This window comes from Grus americana, chromosome 7 (assembly GCF_028858705.1).
Source record: "Grus americana isolate bGruAme1 chromosome 7, bGruAme1.mat, whole genome shotgun sequence".
Taxonomy (NCBI): domain Eukaryota; kingdom Metazoa; phylum Chordata; class Aves; order Gruiformes; family Gruidae; genus Grus; species Grus americana.
In genome coordinates, this window is record NC_072858.1 from 4319878 (window position 1) to 4344256 (window position 24379).

A 24379-nucleotide genomic window follows, 5' to 3' on the forward strand; every position below is an offset into this window, starting at 1 on the left:
TTAAATAAAAATTGCAACGTGATGCTCTGTAGAATGCCTTAAACCCCACAATTTTCAATTGCAGTAACCAGTTTTGGCTATTTCCCTAAATTCCTTGTAAGTAAGTCACCTGTGGCGTTTGGAGGGGGGTTGGCCAGCTGCGGTGTGCCCGGGCTTTTCAGCAGGCTGTCTGCACGGAGAACTCGAGATCTGCCTAGCAGGAGGGGAATTTCTGTTTAATTGGTGAGAGGGGGAGGGCAGTTAAGCCTTAGAAACATGCTCAGAGTTTGGCCCTGAGGGATTAGGTTTGGTTCTTCAGATGTATGGGTCTAAACTGCGTTAAATAAACTCCGTCATCATGGCGGCTCTTCACTCAGCCCATCGTTTCCTTCTTGGAGGAGGTGAGGTTGGCATTTTCCACTGCCAAGCTGCATTTATTGCTTTTCCTCTCGGAGAGCCGTTTATATCAAACTGCTGTGTCTGTCCTCGCTCGTATTCATTGCTCCTTTGGTGGCATTTGCAACTTCTGAACCAGCATTACTGAACCCTCCTGCCCTGGGATGAACCTCAGGGCAGCGGCCGCCAGAAGATGCGCTGAGCCGGGAGACCTGGCTTGCTCCAGCCTTGCCACCCGAAGGGTCTTGTGCCTCCGTGTAGCATCAGCGTTGGCTCTCGGGAGCCATGCAGCCAGAGTTCGCAGTGTGGCGATGGGAATATTTTTTCGCTGAGCCAAAGAGTGCTCAGTTGCACCATAGCATTTTGGAATGATGCTGCTGGTGGCGGTGGAGCCAAGTCGGCAGCTACGCCGACGACGGAGTTTGGGCTTGGGTGTTTGTCCTTCCTCTGTTGTCACGGAGTTTGAGAGGGAGTTGGAAGTGGCTGGAAATCCTCCGCATGGAGAGGGATGGGCAGCTCTCCGTTTCATTCAGAAAGTAAAGGTCAGGAATGCTTCTCTTTTCCTCTTGCAGGGATTTAAGAAAACTTTCTGGACAGTCAAAGGGTGCCTGAATACTTCTCCAGGCACAGCACAGGGAACGCTGCTGGGGTAAGAAGCAGAGTCCTGCGTGGCTCGTTGCTTTTTCACTGCAGGCTTTGAGCAGCAGAGTTTAAAAATTCTACAGGGGTGGGTGATTTATATTCCGAGAGCGATCCCGCTGTGCTGCTTGCAAGGTGTATCAGTATGCAAAATACGGCTCCGGCTCCTCGTTCCTGCATGCCTTTTCTGCCTGTAAATAGGTTTTATGTCAGAGTATGTGTCTGGAGATGGATTATTTGAGCTGGACGGGGGTTGAGTGTTTTCTGTATGGAAGGCGATGGTCCCATAGCAAGTTGAAATCTGTGTGGTGCTGGCCCTCAGTCGTCCTCACGAAGAGTACTGCTGGGGGTCAGACGTATGGGTATGCGACATCAGTTACTGTTCAGGCTCCCTCCAGCCGTGGCAGAGCTTCTGAAGGACGGTTTGCTAAATCCGGAGGTCTTTTCCAGACTTTTCAGTGTGGCAGGTGAAGAGGGTACGCCTGGGACTTGGCAGCTGCATGGTGCATGGTGTCTGCTGCGGTCGCACCAGCGGTGGTGCGGGGAGCGGGACATCCCTGCGGGGAAGGGCTGTTTACCCAAGATAAGCAGCTCTAGGGCTGTATGCCTTGCTGGTACATTTTAAGGAGCGTATTTGTTCACAAGCATTACCTTTCAAGCCTGTGGAAGAAAGCTGGATCATCTGACTTACTCTTTTTGCAATGTAATTATTTTCCAAGCCCAACACTCAGTTGCTGTGATGCTGTCCAGAAAGCAGCTCCAAGAGAAGCCTCCTTCCACCTCTGCAACTGCTAAGATCATGGAGGCTTCCGTTCGGTCTGTAGTTTGAAGCAATATCCATGGAAAAAGCACAGTTGGCTAAAATTTGGGGGTTTCCATGCCCTAGTGCTGCTCATGGGTGCTCCATGCAGCTCAGGAGATCGTGTCCATCCCAGTGGCTGTGGCCCAAGTCTAAACTTAACCTTGACGGAGGGATGAAGATAGTTGCTTTATCAGTTTGCAAATGAGGAAATACATGTCTTAAAATAATTAATGGTCCCCAAAGAGTATCTTTTTATTAGCATGTGTGTGTGTGAAAGCCTCCAGTCTATAAATACACAGTAGTTTCCTCCTCAGAGTCCATAGGGAGAACATTCCGGGTCTGCAGAAGCGTTTCTGTCCCACAGCACTTGTTTGCATCGAGAGGACATGACGGGGCAGGACCACGCTGGGTCATGCCGTGCGTCAGGAGCCCGGCGAAGCAGGATGGGGAGCCAAAGATCACATTTCACTGGAAAGTTTTCCTTTTTATTGCAGTTGCTTGGAGGGGATGATTTCAAACCCCAACCAAGCGGTAGCTAAAACAAAAGAGCCCGGACCAGAAAGCGCGTCTCGGACCCGACATTGGGTGATGTCAGCTGCCAGCTTGCAGCGTGGCCAGCGGTTTGCTGCAATATCGTTAGGGTTGTGTTAATTGCAGGACATGCAGTGGAGCAGGGAGAGGGGAGGTGTGAGGTGGTGTGAGCTGCCGCCTGTCCGGCTCGGGCAGGGAGCGTCTGCCTGTACTTGCTGCTGTTCCTGCCTGCTGGCTGCCGCGCGCCTGGGTGTGTATAGGAGTCTGCTGCAGCAACATTAATCATTACCTTAGGGAAAGATAATTATTCCCGAAGAAATCGTACCCTGTTAACGAGGAACCATGCTTAACTGCTTTCATGCTGCTCTGAACGCTTGTTTGATCTTTGCTTCTCGTGCTGCTGCCGCGCCGGCCGTGGCCCCAGAGTCCAGCCCCGTGGCGAGCATTGTTATCTCTGCGGCGGGATCAGGGACAGCCAAGATCGTGGCAGATGAAAATATAAATCTTGAGTGATTTTAGTCCCTGTCCTGTGCTTTAGCCATCTATAGTATGGCACAGGGGAGCAGGAGGGCACGCCAGCTCTGCTCCAGGGGCTTCTCCAGCACTGGGGGAAGGCTGGAGTCTCCCAAAGAGCCTCCTGCTCCTCACCCTTGTTGCCCAGAGAAGTTGTGGATGCCCCATCCCTGGAAGTGTTCAAGGCCAGGCTGGATGAGGCTTTGGGCAACGTGGTCTAGTGGAGAGTGTCCCTGCCCGCAACAGGGGGGTTGGAACTGGATGATCTTTAAGGTCCCTTCCAACCCAAACCATTCTATGATTCTGTGATCCTTGGGAGGGGCTTTAAGCCTGGCTCAGCTGCCCCGGCTTGGAGGCACGCACTGGGGTCTCAGTGCCTCTCGTCCGTTGGGCTGCTGTGAGAGTGCCTGTCTCTGGGAGGCTGCTGGCCCTGCAAGTTTGGCAGGAGGGGATTATTCCCTGGGGAACGGGAGCTCTGTTCCAGCAGATCCAGGCTCAGACATCGGTGAGGGCAGCCGCTGCCCTGCTCCCTGTCCTTGGTCTGCGGCTCGACTGCGATAGCTGGCGGGGCTAAAATTGCAGGGAGAGCACTCATGAGATGGAAAAAGAGATGAGCCAGCAAGGATGGGGTGCTGTGCCAGCGGTGCTGCCTGCGTGCTGCTGGGGCCTCGTACCGGCGTTGGGGATCTTGCTGTGAAACACTGGGGGCTTTGGCAGTGAGCGTCCCACTGGCATTGCTTATTTGCCTCTGTATCACCGTTTCCATGTTAGTTGGTCCTCGCTTCCATGCATCTTTTCTTCGTCCCCATCTGTCCCCTCTTATGTGCTGACACTGGCAGCCCTTTTCGGGGAGCATCCCCTTGCCTCGTGTTTGTTCAGAGCCCGACGTAAGCAGCTGTCGCTCCTGAACAGGACCTCTGGGTTTTGTTGCGTACCAGTATGTCTGATGGAAGGACTGTCAAAATGCAGAAGTGTAAAACTCCTGTGGAGCTTATTAATGACCGTACAGCGACTCTTTCTGCTTGCTCCTGGAAAACAGCCTGATGTCCCCGAGCTGGCCCCAGCACAGGGCTTGGGGAGCCTCCTGAGCATGACCCTGAGGTGCCCGAGCTGTCTCCAGGTTCAGCGGGGCGTTTGTGGCCCTGTGGTGATGGGGGCGCGTTGCTGTGTTAGTTAACTGGTCCTCCAGCCACCCCATCCTCCCTTACATCGTGCTCTCCTCACAGGAACCCAGGCTATCCATAGGACAAATATGTGATCTGGGCTCCGCAAATTATGTTTCATTTTGATGGTTTTGAAGTGCTTTGCTTTTCTGTTTGGTGGTTTCCATTTGGTCATTGGGTTGCCCAGAGGTTTATGATGAAGCTACCAGTAAATTGTATATTATAAGCGTACCGGTGTCCCATAAGAAGCTGGAGACTGCACCATGTGCCCTTGGGAACAGTAAATCTGTGGAAAATGTATTGATTCCCAATCCTGGCTTTGCACTCTGGATGAGCTTTGTCCTCAAAAAATAATAGAAGGTGATTTTTCTCTACCAGCCAGCTGGCCTTCAAATGAGCTACTCATAACACCATCGCAAGCTCTAATCCAAGTAAACATGGAAAAGATGATTTACGAGCTGGGAAGAGAAGCCATATCAGTTCGTAATGAGGTTTAATACTTAGCGGCATATTCTCAAATATTGTCTTTAAATATCGCAATTGGGTTTTGACTGCATGTTAAGAGATTGGTGGTTTATGCTCTTAGGATCATGCAAGTGGTGGTTTGGATTGTTTGCATGAACTGCAAGGCAGCAAAATAGCAAAACAGGATTAGAGGAGTGATTTGGGGAAAACACTGATTTCTATAATCAGATTTGAATTGCAATCTGTCTGCTTTTACACGGGAGTAAGTTTATCGGAGAGGATGGCAGGAGGTGAGGCAGAGCTGGGCAACCACTCGTGGTCAAGTCTGGGTGAGGTATGAGCCTGGCTTACAGCTTGTTTTTAGTATGTGCTCCCCGTTGTGCAGTCGTTAGCTTTTCCTAGATAAAGCTACCTAAGAAATAGGTAAGGATCAAGAGGCACAATGTGGCCCTTAGGATTTCAGGACAGGGAGCTCTCTCCTTCCTTGCAGGCAACTCTTTTGCCTTGTTTTTTCCCCAAAGGGCTCTTCATGGGTTGGGAATTGGGGAGTCGCTGGGGTGGGATAGGGGCGTCCAGGGGATTTCACAGCCTTAATGATGCTGTAGAGGCTTTTTTCTGCTGGACATCTGCTCCCAGTTGGTCTGGGGGAAAGAGCTTCTGTGAGATCAACCCTGGGGCTTTAAAGCCTTCTTTCAAAGCCTCAGTATCTTCGATATAGGGGATACGAGTTCCCTTTTTCAAAGGGAGAATTCAGAGGAAAATAAATGTATGTATTCATTTGTTTATTTGCCTGAAGTACTTCTGTCCCTCCGGATCGCCTTGTGTACCGCACGTGCTTCCAACAGCTCACGCGACCGCCCGTCCCGTGAAACACCTCCGCGCTGAAGGGGTGCAGAGGAATGCCAACAATATTTAAGAGTCTAGAATAAATACTCCCCCGGAGTAACTGCTGTCAGGGTGTTTTTCAGGCAGCACTTGCCCCTTCCTCAGCACACCTCCCTCATCTCCCCGGGCAAGTCCCTTAAAGCTGTTCCTCTCTCTCTCTGTGCGTGCAGGGAGTTTTCTGCGCTCGGAGGTTGTTCCTGTGCATTCCCCGAGGAGCCGGTGGGAGCTGGCGGGGCCGAGCCTTTCCCGGGGGAACATGCACTGAAAAGAGGAGCTTTGCCAGACCACGGCTGCCAGCGCCCTTCGTCTGGACCCTGATGGACTCCGAGGCAGGACTGCATTACCATGGTGATGATCTTAACCAAAACTCGGGCAAACAAAGGTGCTGACTCCGTAACATGCAGGACTGAGCTGGTAAGCTTTGCGAAATCTTCATTCAAAACTCTTTTGCTGCCGAGAGCTTTGCTGTAGTTTTATAAAATGGGGGTATTTTCATGCCGCAGGGCCAGATCTTTAGATGGTTTATGTCACTGATTTTCTACTGAGCTGCATTAATATCCAAGGAGCAGGCGATTAGTAAATGATTGGAGTGCTGCGGCTTTTGCATATATGAATTTCAGTAAGCATACAATGGAGTAAACAGTAGAAAAAAAATAAAATCAACGCCATAAATAACACACGCGAGACGTTGCGTCCCCAACAGCGAACAGATGCTCATCGTTAATAGGAGGATGAGCAAGTAGGCAGCAGGATTAAGCGGGAGATGGCGAAGGGCAGCGCTGTGGTACTTAACACTGGCAGCCTGGAGAGGTGCAAATCCAACCACGCCGAAGGAGCAGGCAACAGGAAAAAAAAAAAAAAAAAAAAGGGTGTTTGCTCCTCTGTCCTCCAGGAGAGATGGTCATAGTCCGAGAAGAAATTAGACCGAAAGGCTATTCCTCGCAGGGTGTGCTGAGAGCCTCAGATAAGGGTGTACAGGAACACGGCAGGAAGCATCTGGCAGGATTAGCCATAAATGGGCATTCTGAGCATAAAAGAAATATAAACGCCTGAGTTTGCTGAGGATGATGAACTCTGCAGCCGCGCTTCCCAGGCAGATAACACAGCGTGCCGAGGTGAAGGCAGGCTGCCCTGGCAGTGCGCGGCAGGGGAGAAGGCGAGCAAGTCAGAGGCAGCGTGAAATCTTGGCTTAAAAGGGTGAAATTTGGTAAGGAAGAGTATCGACACATTAGAAAAACATCCTCGCTTTAGTGTTGGCTCCTGCCGGGAAGGCAGCATCTCCCGTGGCTGCTACTGGGGGCGGCGAGGGGGAAGCCTGAGCATCCGACGCCGGCTGTGCCCCAGGAGGTGTGCGGGGCAGGCGGAGGGGAGCTTGCTGCAGAGAGGCGGGTGAGAAGTAGTTTCTTCTACTGCTACGGGAAGGGATGGACACCCGGGCTGTCCGATGGCGGGCAGCAGAGGTACGGAGTTGTAACATAAAACTTTGCCCTTGCGTGTTTGTCGAGTGCCTCCCACAGTTCTGGGGCTGGGTCAATAGTGCGATGATAGTCCTGCTTACACAAGTTGAATTGCTGGGTTGTCCGGGCTGTTAAATTGGGGCAGATGTTCACAAGATGTCTGAGCCACCAAAGAAAGCAAGAGTTTTTCCGTTGACTTCATGGGAAAGGCCAAAAAGCAAAACCTAAAGGAAGTAAGTGTCTGAGCAGTGGGACAGTATCACCTACCAACGCCCGATGGGCTCGTTTGGTTCAGTTCCCAGTTTGGTGTTAAGACGAAACTCTTACAAAATGGTGATTATACTCGATAGGAGACACGTGTCATCTAAAGGTGTTCCTCCCCTCGCCGCGTTTGCAGGCGGTAGCTGGTCTCTGGGGCTGGCACACAGATGTGCGCTGGCACAACTGCTGCCTGTCCTCGCTGTCTCCTGATTACTTCTACTGCCACTTCATAAGGTGGGGCTTGACAGAAAGAAATAGCCTGACTTCACCTAGAAAAGTGGCACGTGCTCCAAAGAAGGCGACCGACCCCTATTTACCTTCTCCCCATCTGCGCCCCATCACTGTTTTCTGCCTCCACACCCCTTTATATTCAATATTTACAATATGCTGTATATAAAGTGAGATCCTTTTATTGGAATTCTCTGCACAGACAGGTGCCAGCAGTTGGTACATCATTATTATTATTATTATTGTAATTGTTATGTGAGCAGGCAATGTGTAAAATGTGGATCAGGAGAGACGATGCAAATGCGGTGCCCTAACGCCAGATAAAACGCAGCTACAGCAGCATGGATGCACAGGGAGGTCATGCTGGTGCTTCCCTCAGATGATGTAAAGCCTCGGTCAGATGGGATGGTGTTGCCAGGAAAGACACTTCAGAAGCAGAATATGGATATTTTTTGGATAATAATAAAAGAACAATTAGTATGAAAGTGTGTTTTTGCAGACATAACTGAAATGACGTGTAGCTGCAGATGACATATTGATTTATTGTAGATAAAAGTGTCCATGCCCATTTTTAGAAGTCTGATGATGTCTCTAACACTGTCAAGAGCAAAATTCTTGAAAAAAAAGAGCGTAAAAAGCATCCAGGATCATTTCGTACCCACGTAGTGGTGTTTTTCCCTACTGGGGTGAGGGTGCCTTGCCTTAGAAACACACTGTATGTTTAAAAAAAAAAAAAAAAAAGCTGCTTTGTACCTAGATGGGAGGCTTTAATGGGCTCGGATGGGGTTCAGATACCTCTGTGCCGCTTTCTTGCCCAATCCAGAATTACCACTGAATTGCAACTCCTGGTTTAGTTTCTCTGGCGTTTTGGGTCCTGGAGCTGGGGACCTCGCTGCAGCTATTCCCCTGGGTAAGGACTTGGTGCAGGAGCCATGATCTGCAAGCTCAGGTCTCAACACCGACTCCCTGCAATGTTTAATTAAATTTGATTTCACTGAGGGAAGATGACTGGGTCTGTCCCCTCATCCCTGCCGAAACGGGACAGTCGCAGGCACCCAAGGCTCTCCTTCCTGCCAGGTGCTGCGCGGTTTTGCCGAGGCTGGAGGCAGGGTGGTTTCTGGTGCCCTGGTTGAGTCTGCGAGAAGTGAATAGTTTTTCTGGTTGTTTGCAGCACACTCCAAAGATGAGTCAAGGACCTACCCTCTTCTCTTGTGGCGTGATGGGTAAGTAACAGAAACTTCTGTCCATATTTACTCCACCTCTGCTCCCGCTTCCTTATAGCGATGGGCAGGAAGATGTCTTGATTTGCAGGATCTCTTCAAAAAACCCCTGCAGACCCCAGCGCGGACGTCCACCCACCTGCCCCATGCAGCTGGGATGGAGCAGCACCCACCCCACCACCCATTAGTGGTGGCCATCATGCCCGTGTCACCCTCTTTCCCAGTGGCGGTTGTCCTGCCCTTGTTGCCATTGCTGAATGAATTGCTTATCTCTTTTCCCTCCCCCTTTGATATATCTGCTTATTTTTGGAGTAACTCATACAGTTGAGATTATAAGCATTTTGGGTCTGAGATTGTGTTTGAGTATCCAGCCCATGATCTTGACTGTTTGCATGATGCTAATAAATATCAGTATTATCACTAAAATGTTCTACCGCTTGGCACAAAGTGTTTGGACAGGCCTCAAAGAATAAGGAAAATGTCTTTTTTTTTGCCTTTGACAATAACCATGGTATAGGATGTTTAATACCTTTCATGTCAGAGCTTGCTATCAATTTTTATGCTGAACGGCCCCCAAAATTGATGGGGGATTGGTGCCTTGGCCAGTGATCCTGAAGAACTGATAGTGCTGGAGGATGTGCCGTTCTGTTGTGCTCTGTGGGTTTTGTATGGGGGAGCCAGTCACTAGGCAAAGTCTCAAAACCCAATTAAAATTGTAGGTCAAGTTTGAGCCAAGCTACTTGGTATGAAAGCCAATACTTTACAGACAAAGAGGCTGCCCCTTTTCTTCATGGACACAACTCTCATTAGTGTTAATGGGAGCTGAGCACATGCATTGAAGGGAGATATTTCCCAAGCTCTCCGATAACTCCAGTCATTTGGAGTGGCAGGGGAAGATGGAAAGCATTTGGATTTTTTCAGATGAAAGTCACAAGCTTCGAAGTCAAGAAGGGGTAGAGACAGCCCATTCCCTTTCTCCTGCCTGTCAAACATGAGTGAGGAACAAAGAAACCCAATGAGATGGTTTTGTCTTGCGCTGTGGCATTGGCAGGGTCTTCAGCAGATATGAAGAGTCTATGCCTAATTGAAAAACAGCTTGTTGTTAAGAGCTTTTACAAAGCCTTCTGCGTCTTCATAGTGCTGCGCTGGTCTTCCTTGGCTGCCAAATTATCCTCTTTCCAAGGGAACCAAACCTCTTCTCCTTGTCCACAGCTTTCCACGTGGAAATTTCCATGTAATGGTCTTCATCATGCCCAGTCGAGAGGAGCCAGGCTCTTCAGCATGCAAGGGAATTGGTTGGCTTGGGCTTAATTTTAGGTATCTTTCCCGCGCGCTCTTCTCAATGTCTCCAAACGCGGGCTGTGATCACAGATGGTTATAACGGCACTGAATGTGAAACAAGGGGAATATTTCAGGTCAAAGAGCCAAGTCCTTGTCAGTGGAGAACACCGAGATAAATGAACGCAGTGAAGTTTGGACTGGCATCGCAGCCAATGGGAAGTAAAGAGTCATAGTCCTATGTGTGACATTGGGGGAATGGAGGGAAGGTAGCTGAATTTTCTTGTTTTTTTAGCCAGAAGAGGCTGAGGGTCTTAGCACAGGGTCCTCCTCCCAGTTGCCTTTAGGGGCGACGGCAGCTTTGGGCAGGAAGGCAGCCTGCAGCCCGTCCCGTTGGCCATGGGACAACGGGGCAGAGGGAAGCCCAGCTTCTGCCAGGCTGCTCGGGAGAGCATCATCTAAACCCTGGAGCTTCCCACAGGCATCAGCTCGGGAACGTTTATCTCCATGAAGGAGAAGGAAGAAGTTGGGTCAAAATCCCAAGGGGTGCATAATGCACCATGACCAAGAAGCCCAGCTGGCCCAGGATGGCAAGCCTGGGGTTCTGCTTACCTGTGACATAATGTGGGGAAAAAGAGTAAACTGAAGCCCACGTGTTTTATATGTAGGCACCTTGTAAGGTCCTAAACGCCGTGAGAATCTGAAAATCAATTATAGATTGTAATATAACTCAATATATGAGTAAACATTATTGTAGACTTGATATGTCAGATGGTGCAATGTTAGATCCACTTCTCAAGGTGACCTAAATAATCTTTTGATTCTTAGATTTATAAGAAACACTCCTGCCAGTGTGATGATATTAGTATTACTAAAAAGATTGGTTTTATCTTTATATAGTCCTTTGCTGGGAAGAAGATTAAAAATGAAATGCCTAAAACTATAAATTCAACAATTTCTTTTTTTCCTTCTCCTTGATGGGCCCTTGAAACATCTGGGAGTATCAGAATTGTCTAATTGCTGGATAGGGGTTAACTATCTTTTGCTTTTTCCCTTGGAAAATTCCCAAAGGAATTTGTCCTTGTGGAGCGCTGCGGCAGAGCGGGGTGATAGACGAAGTGCGCAGGTCTACTCATCCATCCTTTGGCACGCTCCTCCACCGGCACGGTTCGGCAATGCCTGGCAGCACCGCTGGTCTGAGAGGCGAGTGTGCCGGGGAGGTTGCAGCCTTGGGTCTTGCCGTTGCACACCTCTTCCCTGGAGGTGGCTTTTCACCCTGCATGGGTGATGGAGGACAGCCAAGCAGCCAGAAGAAAGGCCAGTCTACGGGGGGTATTCCGAAAGTAGGATTTTGGGGTGTTTTTGGAAAGCCATCAGTGTAGAGCAGCATCTCGGTTCATGTTCACACACAAAGAGAAAAAGCCGCGCAGGGAAAGCCAAGAAGGCGTAGCTGCAACAGGGAGACCTCGCCAGAGGATCGCGTTGAAGAGCAGGGCATGTTTCACCGTCGAGGTGGGGAATTTCCCTCCCCCGCGCAGGCGGTTGGCGCGAGGAGCCCGCAGCCCGCTGGTGTGTTTATTCTCCAGTGGTAGGTTTGGGGGCTGTTGTTTTCGTTTCCTGTTGAAGCACAGCTCCGCGCATTGTATTTTAATCTTATTCGTGTGATGGGAAGGCTCTATGGCGATGCCATTGGCTAATTAGGACCATTAAATTTGTTCCACATTTAGAAATCATCTCTCGAACATAAACAGGGGACAGTGGAAAATGCAGGCTGCTTTTTCCCCCGTGCACGGGGACCGGGAGACCAAAATTCAACTTGAACAACATGGGGGGAAAAAAAGAGAATTGGATGCGCACCCGTGTGAAGAGAAATGTTTGGGTTAGGATCCAAACAGAATTTATCTGCCAAAAAGGAGAAGAAAAATTGATTGAAACCCATAATTGCTTTACAAGTTGCCGTAATAAATTATGTATTAATGTAAATTATTTCACGGGAAAAGAACGTGGAGGAAACTTGAGCAGAAGGATCATGCATTATGTATAAAAAGGAACTGTAAAAATATTATAGCAGCACATTTGTGTCGCTGTAGTTAAAGTTGTGTCAGCATTTTGATTTTACACCCGTCTCTGTGGTTATGAACATGGTCATTAAAATTTACTCTGTGTCACCAGAGGAGCACGGCAGTTGTTTAAAAAGCCTGCGACCATCCCGAAGCTCCAAGGTGCCCGATGTGTCCGTGCGCTGCTCCTGCCAAACCTGGAGCTCAGCATTCGGGAAACTGGCTGTGATGCTCTGAGGATGGATCCCATTCTCCGTGGGGCTGTGCAAAGCCCTCAGGGACGTTTGGAGGACAACACCCATCTCCTTGATTTTGGGATGTGACTTCAGCCTGCGAGTGCCCCGTACCCTGCATCACTGGGCTTGTTTGATGCATGGGAGGACAGATGGACGTTGTAAGGGTTCACGTTCCCTCTTAAAAGTGAAGGTCTTGGTTTTGCTCAAAAGGAAATTCAGGAATAGCTAGCGGTGCTGATGGCGTTTGAGCATGCTGTTGATGGTCCCAGGGCAGGCTGAGCCCTGCTCACATGCAGGCAGCTTCTGGTTTGTCTCTGAAAATAGGAGAGGGGGGAAAATAAACCAGGTGGGGACTGCCCGGCAGCCAGAGCCCGGAACGTGCCGGGCCTTGCTGGAGCCTGTTGCCGCTTGCCCAGCCTGGCGAGTCCTGCCGGCGCGTGCCGGCGAGGCACCAGCCTTGTGCAGAGAGCAGGTCCTGCGGCTGGCAGCAGTGATCGCGCTTCACCCGCACCCCAACTGCTCCGTCAGTTCGATACCCAACATCTCCCTCCCAGAGCATCCCTGGCAGGGTGCTCCCCCCACCCTGGGTCGATGGCGCAGACACCGAACTCTCCCGGAGGCCAGGCAGGGCCTGGGGGGCTCAGATCGCTCACTCCGGGGCTGAATCAGAGCGAAGTGGCTCAGCCTTGCTTTGGAAAGCAGAAATAGCTTGGGTTTGGGTCCCACCGAGGCTGGGCTGCCTGGGAGCTTGCAGCTGTAACCTGAATTTAACGTGCTCCGCGCCGGTCTGGATTTCTTGCTGCTTCGTGCGTGCTTTGCAGGAGGGCTCAGGCTCCTGCTGCCGTGGCCAGGGAGGGCAGGGTGAGAAATTCAGTCCTCCCCAGGCTGCCGATAACACCCCTGTGTCTTGGGAACCGGAAAGCTATTTCACAACCAAAGAGATGCCAGAAAATTCACTTTCTGTTGCCTCACCCTGGAAATGCAGTTTTGCAGATCAAAACACCTCCAAAGAAATTTGCTGGACGTGCTCATCAAGTGACTTGAAGTGTTTAGTTTTGCAGTTTTAGGTTAAAATCCCAAAGTGAGATGCTATTTCATCCGAGGACGGTAACAGCCAAGAAGGACCCTTTTAACCAGGGGGAGGGTTCCTCGTGCCATACTTCCATCATGCTCCGGTTGTAAATGTTCTCCTATTGTTTTTCCAATAGGCAAAACAGAGTTTTCCAGCGAAGCAGCTCACTTGAGAACCGAGGGATTCTCATGGTGGGTTTTATCCTGGAACAAATTACTGCCTCAGGGTAAACCGAGTTGCGGTTTGTAATTTAAGAAAATTAATACATGCTTAACTGCAGCAGTATTAATGGCTCCACTGCAATTATCGTTATCAGCATGCTCAGGATGTGAATCTTAGTCTTAAAAAATGGAACAGAAAACCAGGCGTTTTTCCTCAGTAAGGCTTTCCCGCATCCTTTAATTATACCCTCAGCCCTTAGACTACCTCGGTTTCAATTTGTTTTGGGGTGAACAGTTTTCTGTTTGCACTGAAATAAAGCAACCCATTTTCTGGGTTATCCGGTAGCTTGGGGCCGGTCGGTGGTGCTCGGGCCGGGGGGGGGGCCAGGCTGTGCCAGGGTCTCCTCCCTGCCCTGCCAAAAAACCCGTGGTGCGAGGGGGAAAAGCAAATAACCCCGAGCTGGTGCTGGGGATAACGGTGCAATTACCGGTCTCTTTGCAAGGTCTGGAAGATTTATAGCTGTTTGTGCCGAAGCAGGGGTGAAAGAGGAAGGTGTCCCGTATCCTCCTCACCAAGGCCTTTTGTACAACGTGACGTCTCCGGCCGGAGGATCGTGGCAGCTTGCCATGAAAAATCAGCTTCTATTTCTGTTTCTTTTGTCTGCTGACCTGACCCAAGAAATCTCGCTGCTGGCAGCATAATATGAGGGGGAAAATAATAAAGATCTAAACATAGATGTAGTTGTTTAGCGCGGGTTTCTCACTTTTCATTGTGTTTATTAAAATGAAGATAGCGACAGTTAAAATGCCGTGTGGTTACTGAGTGCAGAGCCAAGCTGTTTGTGGCTGGAGCTGTTACGGCGGCAGCTGAATGCAGGGAGAAATGGCAAAACTGGCCAAGAGTGGTGTAGGGAGCCCCAAATCTGACCTCTCGAATTGAAACCAAGCCCCGGTTGGAAGCGTTCTGCACCGTTTCATCTTCCCTATCAGGCTGGTACCTACAGCTGCGGGCTGGGTATGGCTTTTAATTCATCCTCCAGTTACCTGAGTGGAAAAACCCCCAAAACCCCTAAAAATTATTGCACGATTTAGATACGATCATATGAAACTTTGCAGCGACGGTTAGCTAGCACGGTTTGCTTCTGTTTGCAGCAGCCGACGACAAAAACAATCACCAGAGGAGGTCTGTTGGGTGATTACTTTTTTCCATTGCAGCAGCCGATGGGGTTGTCCTACCATGGTTTTCCTGTTGAGCGTCAACGGCGTAGCTGCAGAAAGCCCCGTTCCCCTGCGCTGGGGAACCAGACCTCGATGATACTCTGCTTTCTTCTTTTATAGTGGGACCGCGTGCGGGAATGAGATCATCACCCTTAATCCTCTCTTTCGACACAGTCATCAGTGGGATTTTTGACTACAGCTGTAGCCGGGTTTGCAGTCTTCCATGGCCATATACATTTCAGCCCGCGGACTTTGGAGGCACAGGGTTCTTGGAGCTTTACCCAGGCACCGCAAAACCCATCTGATGAAAGGAATATCGTTATTCTGACCCCGAAACCATGCAACAGGTCACCAACGTCTTTTGCTGTGCTGCGTTGGAAGACTGTTAACGCAAGCCAAATTTGCAGGGGGAACAAATTCCTGTGTAAACAAGCTGAATGAAAGAGAGAGGCAGAGAATGTTAAGAAAGTGTATTTAAAAAAATAAAAGCAAGCCTATTAAGCAATTCGTTCCTTTAAATAAATGCTTCGAGGTTATGTTTATTACAGACATGCAAATGATTGGCTGTGCTAGGTACAACTGGGAATTTCAAGGCAACCCCGAAGAGATGCTAAGCCCAGGTTGCCGCAGAAGAGCAGGAGGGTGTGGGTACCCGCTTCCCATCGCACCTTCCCACTCTGTGCGGGTAACTGGCCGGGGGGGCACCTGGGCCCCAGCACCCCGCTGGCCTCAGTTTTAGGGGATGGAGGGGAGATAGGTGATGAGCCTCACAACAGGGCCATAAGAACAGCGTCTTTCAAAGAACTGCTGGAGGTTTATCGTGCATCTGTTCTAGCATCAGCCATCTTGGAGCTCATTATGCGCACCATAGTACAAACGTACGTAAGGATACGTTAGGCACAGTATCCTTGGGCTGGTGTGGGAGAGATGCTCGGAGCCTCAGTGGGGATAACCTGGTTTCTTTGGAGCAATGCTGGTTTAGCAGCGGCTGAGAGCAGGACAGCCCTGTGGCTGGTGGGATGGGTTTTGGTTTTCCATAGGCTTTCATGACCTTGTTGGGATTTCCGTGCTGTGACAGGCAGCTCGATGCCCAGGGTGCGCTCCCCTTTCTGTTAGGGCATCCCGACTGCTATCTCCTCTCCCTTCTGCTGTTTTGTCCCCCGAGGTCCATCTTGCCCCGTCTTGCTACAGCTTTGTGCTCTTCCCTTCCAGTTTTTGTGAACCTCTTGGGCAGCTGTTGATCATGGAGCCCAGGACCAACTGCCTGCATCTGATGCATGATTTATCGTGGAGATAAGGCAATGGCCATGTCATTTTATAATGCTGAATTTCCCTTAGCTAGTGCAATCTGGATATTCAAAGACATGTTTTTATCTTCTTCTAGCAGTTTTTCTCCTGCTGCGATTATCATTTTGTCTCTCTCCATCTATGCCACAGCAGCCATTCTGCTGGCAGTTCACAAAACCATATTCCAAGAGTTAATTAATTTGTACTGGAAAATGTCCCATATGCTACTCTTTTTGTTTATGGACGTAGAAAGTGAATCGCAGAATTAATTAACGCTAATGCCTGTGCATGTGTGTTGTTTTTCTTTCTCCTTTCTGAACCAGAAAATGACAGATGGAGAGATCTCAGCAGGAAATGTCCACTTCAGCTCGAGCAGCCGGGCGCCAGCATCTGGGACTGCTTGTCGGACAAGGGCGAGGAGGGTTCGCGCTGGCCGAGGGAGCCGGCCAGCACCTGCTCCGTCACCAACCTGATCAAAGACCTCAGCCTCAGCGACCCCCATGGCAACCCCTCAGCACCCCCCAGCAAGCGCCAGTGCCGCTCGCTCTCATTTTCGGATGAAATGTCAAGCTGCGGGACCTCGTGGAGACCCTTAGGCTCGAAGGTTTGGACCCCGGTCGAGAAACGGCGCTGTTACAGCGGGGGGAGCGTGCAACGCTACTCCAACGGCTTTGCCACCATGCAGAGGAGCTCGAGCTTCAGCCTGCCCTCGCGGTCCAACCTGCTCTCCTGCGAGCATCCCGCCCTCAGCAGCCGGCTGGGATGCCAGCCGAGGAAATTGGCCAGCGGTGGGCACGGAGGAGACCGGGTGGACATGCAGAGGTCCCTCTCCTGCTCACACGACCGCTTCTCCTCCTCCGAGTACTGCCCGCCCTCGGCAAGCAGCACGCCCGCCTCCACACCGGAGCTGGGGCGACGAGCCGGCGGGCTCTCCCGAAGCCGCTCGCAGCCCTGCGTCCTGAACGACAAAAAGGTTGGGGTCAAGCGACGGAGACCGGAGGAGGTTCAGGAGCAACGGCCCTCGCTGGACCTCGCCAAGATGACCCAGGTAAGAGGCAGCGGTGCCGTCCCCGTGGGAACCCTGCAGCCGGGGCTCAGCAGCGAGGTGATGCTGTGTACTGCTTTGCTAAAAATCCTTTAGCATCCTCCCGAGGCGCCTCTGCGGCACGCAGAGTAACACAGGTGTTACGGGGAAGCGCATCCTTCTGTCCAAGCAGAAAACCCGTTCCCCTCCAAATGGATTTCTTTAGTAAATTCCTGGATTTCTTTTCTGCGCTGACTTTTGCACGCCGAGTCCACCGTGTTGTTTCCTCCTGGTAGGTGTTTCAAGCAGGAGTACATTAAACCCCACATTTTTGAGTTGAGGAGAGAGGAGCCCTGAGCCTGCCGTGAGGAGGTGAAGGCAGCCCCCCGAGGCACCTAGCCCTGGCTCCATCAGGAGCTGAACTCGTACCGCTGTGGGCTTTACTTGCTCTTTTAGGCTCTGTAATTTTCCACTCTGGAGATGTTATCATGTTTCATTTTCAGCTGCAAACGCAGAGCACAACCTCCCTCTTCAATCTGCCATGCAAAGCCAGATAATGGATCTGAAGTGTGAATCGGGGAGGAGTTTGCTCCCCGGTCCTCTCCCTGCAAGACCAACTGATGGGACTTTAGTGAGAGGCAAAGTGAGAGGCTGTGTCAAAGGACAGCGCGAGCAGCATTTCCATTTCACACTCATAAAATTCCTTTTTCTGTAGTTTTATGAGTCAAGATTTCCCACATCGGTAATCTACAATCGTAAAGTCAACGCCACCACCAGCTCTGTGTGGGATGGAGATCACGGGGGGGGGTCTGAAGACCCCAGGGCTCCCGCTGCGGGAGCAGGGCTTTCACCCTGGCCACCTCCCCGGGAGGGCTGTCACCTTCTGCCGGCCAAAAAACTTCCCCTGTGGTTTCGGTTTGATGCGATCATCTGCCGTGCAGTGCTGCTGTGCTTCATCCTGGAGGTGACCGTGTCGGGAATATCTGCCCTGAATTTCTTTGTGTGGCGTGGCCGGCAAAGCCCGCCCGGTGCAAGGTGTCCCTGCACGCTCCATTTTGTTGTTCGCAGGGAAACCGCTGGCAGCAATTCGTGGGGTGGGATGGAGAAACAGCCGTGGGGTTTCTCCCCTTGCTGTTCCCCAGTGGGGTGACATCCAACGCTGTACGTGCGTTTTCTCCCTCTTATAAAAATGCAATATTTTATGGCGTTTCGTGCGTGGCAGCACAGCGGGTGTTTGAAGGAGTGCGGTGGTGTTGGAGGAAGACATTAGTTTTCCCTCATTCAGAGGAGCTTAGAGGGTAAAAAGGGTGAGGGAATCACATATTTGGGTGATTGCAGGGGGAAAACACAAAGTGTTGCTCTTGTCTCTTGATGAACCACGCCAGCAATGTTTAATGTGCTAAGCTTATTTTATTTGCTAATAAGCTGGATGCACAGTAAAACCAACTTACACGTGTTATTATATTTTACTGTCTGCAAGCTGGAATAGCACAATTTTTCCCTCTTAATTCTCTCGCTGGTTGCTTCATCTCTATGCGCGGTGCCGGATGTCCTGCAAGCCTGTGCAGGAGTTTCCCAGCAAACCAAAGCCTGCAAAAGACCTAAACTGCCTCAAAACCAGCGGCGGGGAGAGCGAGGCTACCCCTTCACTGCCTGCCTTCCCAGGCACAGAGCTGCCGCCGTGGGGAGGGGACGAAGGTGACTGTCCCCAAATCGACGTCAGACCACAGGAGCAATGTGAAGTGATGGCCACGTCGCCCCAGCTCGCTCAGAAAGCGTCTTCACCGCTTGTTCCCAGGTGGTTCCTCGCTTTAAAACCAGCACGATAAAAGTGCCTTTGCCACGCCTGCCGACCACCGCAGCTTTCCTCCGTTAATAACCCACTGGCGTGGGAGGAGATCCACGGCCGTGGAAGCGGGCTGACGAGGCAGAAAGCCCACGGTGCAGAGCGTGGGGAAAGAGGGGGAAGGATGCGGCCCCGAGTGCAGGCACCGGGGCTGGGAAATGGGCTGCTCCTCTTTCTGCATGCCCAGAAGCGACCAAAGAAATCTTCCTCATCCACATTTCTTCCAAGCGGCGTTTTCTGGGGCTGTCTTTGGAAATGCAAAGTGCAACGTGCACTTATACTGCGCGTGGGGGTTTGCATACACACACGGGCAAAGGCTCACATCTGTGTATCGTGGAGTTTTGGTGTATCTGGGCAATCTGGTGTGGAAACATGGCAGTAGCACGTGTGGTTGCGTCGGTGCACAGGTAACAAAATCCCACGCGATGCCCGTGCACGCAGAGCCGGTTGTGCATGGGCAAGCGAGTGCCTTGGTTCGGTTGCCCACCGGGGTGTCTGCTTGCTGTGACCAGTGGTTTGGTCTTGCAAGGCTGAACGTGCCCATTGTGTCCCCTGGACGCGCTGCTCAGCACCTCGGGAGGAGGTGGAGGTGATCATCAAGACCTTTCAGGATGAGACCAAAACGTTGACCTAATTGCAGGGCCTCGGTATGATGGATCAGTGCACGTGTGCCCCAGCTGCATCTGCTGCAGTGCTCGCTGCTGAACAAAGGGAAGAGATCAAAGGAATGGGACTATTTTTATTCTCCTGGCTGTTCTGAGAGCCTGTGTGATGGTTACCATCTCCGAGCGGCGCTTGCGCCATGGTACGATGAGCGTTTCGGAAGCGCTGGGAGGGCAGAGCAGAAGTCATCTGCTCTTCTTAGCTCACGGCTTTGGGCTCAGCCAGCTTGCAGGGGCACCAAAGGAGAGCACGGAGTAGCGGGGAGCGATCTTCCCAAGGTAACAGCCATGGCAGGCTCCAAGGCTTTGATCCTTCATTAAAAGAATTAATGAGTTTATCTTTGCAAATGCCAACGAAGCCTTTTTTTACTTTTTTTTTGCAAAGGCTCTTTGTGATTTTTCTGCTCTTTAACTGCTGGCCTTTGCAAACTAAGGGCATGGAGGAGGTGCAGCAGGTGGGACAGGTCCCCAAATGGACCCCACTGGTGGGGATGCCGCCCCAGCACAGCACCGAGTGGATGCGGCATCACATCCAGCTGATTTTGCTGCTAGTGCAGGGGAATAAAAGGCTTGCACCAGGGCCAGGAAAGCCTCTTTTTGCAGCTGTTCTTCCAGCCTTGCGAGCCCACAGATGTTCCTTCCCAGCTCCCCTGGTGCCCGTCGAGGGTTTAACACCGGCTGTAGCTCATCTCGAGCCCTTCCAGGTCCCTGCCAAGGTCTGTGCAAGGCTTTGCAGGCACGGCATGGCTGTGCGCTTGGCTCCGTCCCTTCCCCGAGGAACTGAACCGCAGACTGGGATCGCATCCTGCAATTCTCGACCCACCTCTTTGGGTTGGCCTTGGCCCCAGCGAAACACAGAGTCTAAATGAGAGCAACCCCGACGGCCGAGTCCCCGCATTGGCTCCTGCGCTGGATGGCTTCCACCCCATGTCCCCATGGCGGGGAGCCTGCGGGGGACGGGGCTGCCCCCAGCACGGGCGGAGGATGCGGCTAAAGGACAAATCTAACAAATCTCAGCATCTGGCTGTCGGACATGTGTGTCAGACTTGTATATTAGGGCCCCAGGAAGGATGCGGGTGCTTTTTGTATTGATGAAGAAGGTTCACGCCATGGATAGGGAAGGAGGAGAGTGTATGGGCTCTGGTTTGCACCGTTCAGGAGGAAAAGGTCTGATGGGTGGCACAGAGCCATGGCACATGGTGCGGTCCTCGAATCCCTCTTCAGTCCCTCCCCAGCCTTGCGTGCCGGCTGCCTGTGGGACAGGGAACACAACGAGGAGACAGCGGGAACTTGAGGCCTGAAGCAGAGCTCATGGCTGGGCTGTGTCAGTGTTTCCCGGCATCTCCTGCCTTCAGCTGCTCCCTGAGGCTCCGGTGAGGCTCTCTGAGGACACAAACGACAGACACCTTCACCCGGAGACGTGAGACACACACATGCGTTTCCCTTGCAGTAGAAGTGCTTGAAACTGCTGGATTACAACCGCAGAGTTAGCATTTAATTATCCCAGCGGGACCAACTGAACGCTTCAGCAGTTAGGCTAAGCCTATTGAGTAAGTTTTACAAAACCCAACTGTATCTGATGCCAAATCTGACCAAAATTTTTTGTCAGGTGGGACCCTGGGGCAGCCATGAGCTGCTGGCCCTGCCCGCAGGGTGCCAAAGCCTGGCAGCGGCACCGGCACTCCCGGCACAGCACCGACCTTCCTTGCCCTCCAAGGATGCTGTGGGGTGAAGCCAGCTTCTCCATCGCACCAGACCAAGGGGGAGAGTTTGTCGGCTGGGAAACAGAGGGCTTGGATGGGGAGATGCTGGGGGGGTCAGCAGGAGCTTCCCTTTCCCTCCAGTGGACGCCGAGCCCAGGCACAGATTTATAATTTGGATAGTCATGACTTTGACATGGCAAGTGACCCAAGGATGACAAAAACATAATCACTTGTACATCTGAAAGCACCTCAGTCCGTATTCCTAGAAAACCTTCAGCTTGAGGAATTATGTTTTCTTTGGCTGCTGTCCTGCACATCAGAAAATCCCCCAAAGCGAGAAAGTGATGTCTGAGCACCCTGCATTACTCAGCTACCCTCAAGGATGAGTTTAGACAAAAATAGTGTCGGGGTGGTTCATCCTCTGCAAGAACCGATACGAAAAGGGAAGGGTCCCAAAGTCCCGTGCTGCGAGGCACGAGCTCTGTAGGAATGGGGAAGGGATTGCCTGGGTGCAGCATCTCCTCCAGTGCTGGTGGCAGCGAGAGCGGTGGTCCCCCTCTCTCCCATCCCCTCCTCGCCCGCTGGTCCAGGCTGGGTGGCCGGGGATGCTGCCGAATGCTCTGTGGTTGCTGGCACAACCGCCCAACAACACCATCACCAAGGAACTCCGCAGCTGGGATCCAGCCCAAGACACATCCCGTGGAGCATCCCTGGTTCTCAGGGAGGAAACCCAGCCGGGTTCGGGCACCCACGGCAGTGGGTGGATTCCCGTGGCAGGGATGCGCTGCTGGGTTTGGGGTAGCAGGGCTGTAGCAGAGTGGGAAGAAAGCAAAGCCCGGAACTGTGCAAGGGCCAGGGTTTTCATAGCTATTCGGTTATGAAAAGCAGCCCTGGCAGGCTGCTCTCCGCGTGGGAGGACTGGCACAGAGGGACGAACAGGATTAGGCAAGTTATGGTGAGCATTCTTGCCTTTGGTGGGGCGGGCTTTCGGGGCGTGGGACATGGTCAGAGCCCTCCCTGGGATGGGAACACCATGAAAACCAGCTAATTCCTCATGGGCAGTAGGAGACGGGGGGATAAATGTACTGGAGAAAACCCCACAGGTTTGGATGTTCCCCCAGGCTGCTTTTAATGCCTCTCTAGTAACGACGCTGGAAAGTTAGAGGATTTCAGATGAAGAGCTGAAATAATGACAAGGTGTCCGTGTGGCTGCACGTGTCCTCTGGTCTGGTTTTATACGGGATAGAAATGACTTGTGTGCAATGGTCTTCGTGACTCAAAGCAAAGGAAAGCCAGTGTCTAGACTGGGCTTTCCAGTAAGACCTCAAAGCATTCCCTTTACAGATGGGGAAACTGAGGCACAGGGCACACCACGAGTCCCTGGGCGCTAACTGCAGAGCTGGGCGCTGAGCCCAGGGTGCCGGGTGCTGGATCGGCATCCGGCTCTGGCAGCGGATCGGTTAATTTTTAGCTGGTAACCACATGTGTTTATAGGCCTGAAAGCCAGTACCATAATCAAAATAAAAATAATTTGACCTGAAAGAAATGTTTTCTTCCTACCAGGAGGGATATTTAGGCCAGGCAGGAGGGGAGGGAGCCGCTCCTGGAAGCAATTACATGGCCACATAACTGGGCTAATTAAGAAAGAGACCTAAATGTTAAAGTTCTGCTGGGAGGGAAAATACATATGAAAACATTGCCTTTAATTCCTCAAAATCCTGGTTTTGTTTCTTCTCTCTGGAATCCCCATAGCTCAGAGAGGGGAGGTGAGCCCATATCACTCGCCTTCTTATTTACTCATACGGCACCAAACCAGAGAGGCTTCGGCTTGGGGCAGACACCAAACCATGAGCACAGTTGTTGTTGAAATAGCAACAATTTTTAAAAGCCACAGCACCACGAAAATCCTTCTGCTCTTTTTAAACGCACGCCAACGCTCCGCTTTGTGCTGCTTCCGCCTTCGGACTGGGTATAAACCCGGCGGGTCGTGCTCCAGCGAGTGGGTGACGATGATGTGCCGTTTAATCGTCCCCAGTGTCTGGAGGCAGGTGAGATGCCAAGAGGCCGGTTTCTTATTCTTCGCCCCAAGCAAGGAGAGTTTGGGTACCGGGTGAGCTGCCTGGCATCTCTGACCACCCTTGCGCCCCTTAAAACGAGGACATCAGACATCTCATTTTGGTGCAGGGCTTGCTTTCCAACTTTTTTTTCCTCTTTCCACGTGAAGCACAAGCCTAAGGAGGGCAACAGCCAACCTCCGAAATCCCAGCGGTTGTTCTGACAGCGTGTTAATTAATCTCGCGGCGATGTGGTCCCCTTCCTAGACGCAGTGCTCTCGGTCTCGCAGAGCCAGGGACCGTGTCCATACCAGCAGGATGTGATCAGAAATGGTCGGGATCAGATTTTTCCGTGAATTGGGAGGTTTCTCAAAGAGCTGGTTTTCTTTTTCTGATGTGAGTGCGCCTAAAAAATATGGGAGATGAGCAATGTCGCAAGGGTGATGAGAGGTGGCTTGGACCCCAACTGTCCTCCTGGCTGGGCTGATTTTGGCAGGAATCGGTGGTTTCACTCTTTGCAAGGCACTAGGAGAAGCTGGCTGGGCATATTAGGTGAGAAAAATGGATTTCTAAAAAAACCCCAGTGTCTGCCGGAGATACTGTGTGGTGGAGAGACACCTGCTTGGCTTCCCTCTCCCATGGGCTGGTGCAATTCTTCTCCAAAGGGCACCTTGCTGCAAGACCTAAGGACTTGCCATCTCCCACCTCCGCGTCCGCCGCTTTCTGACATCTCTGTGTCAACAGGATTTGGGGTGTTGTGTGCCGAAACGCCTCGCGGCAGTGTGAACGCTGGGTTCGGCGGCCTGAGTCATCTACGGGAAGCCGAGCCATGGGCCAACCCTGATGTTGGCACGTGTGTGCTGGCTGAGCAGATCGCTTTCCTTCACCCAGGCCCTGGGGAGCTGCAAGGGAGACATGACGTGTCTGTCACACCAACGACGGCCACCCCGGATGAGAATTTGAAATCATCCCCAGCAATGGCAAAACGAGCCCTCGCTATCTCTCGCCCATTCTGTTTCCTGCCGTGTAAAATTTTGATATGGTTGTTACTGAGAGATTTTAATGTGTGTTACCACCCTTCCAGCACAGCTATCCTTTTTACAGATTTTTTTTAAAGTGAATCATTTATCCTAGAATCACAGAATGGTTTGGGTTGGAAGAGACCTCACGGCCTATCCAGTCCCATCCCCTGCCATGGGCAGGGACACCCTCCACCAGCCCAGGTTGCCCAAAGCCCCA

At 51.6% G+C, this 24379-nt stretch overlaps 1 protein-coding gene across 4 annotated transcripts in view; it reads left to right on the forward strand.

Moving 5' to 3' along the window:
• FAM53B (family with sequence similarity 53 member B) overlaps positions 1-24379 on the forward strand; it is a 53886-nt gene that overhangs the window by 14120 nt on the left and 15387 nt on the right. For all 4 annotated transcript variants that reach the window (XM_054832868.1, XM_054832870.1, XM_054832869.1 and 1 more), the window contains 3 exons: positions 5544-5787; positions 8491-8542; positions 16175-16899. In XM_054832868.1, the coding sequence (XP_054688843.1) occupies positions 5719-5787; positions 8491-8542; positions 16175-16899 (846 nt within the window). In that variant the 5' untranslated portion in view covers positions 5544-5718. The remainder of the gene's footprint in view (positions 1-5543; positions 5788-8490; positions 8543-16174; positions 16900-24379) is intronic.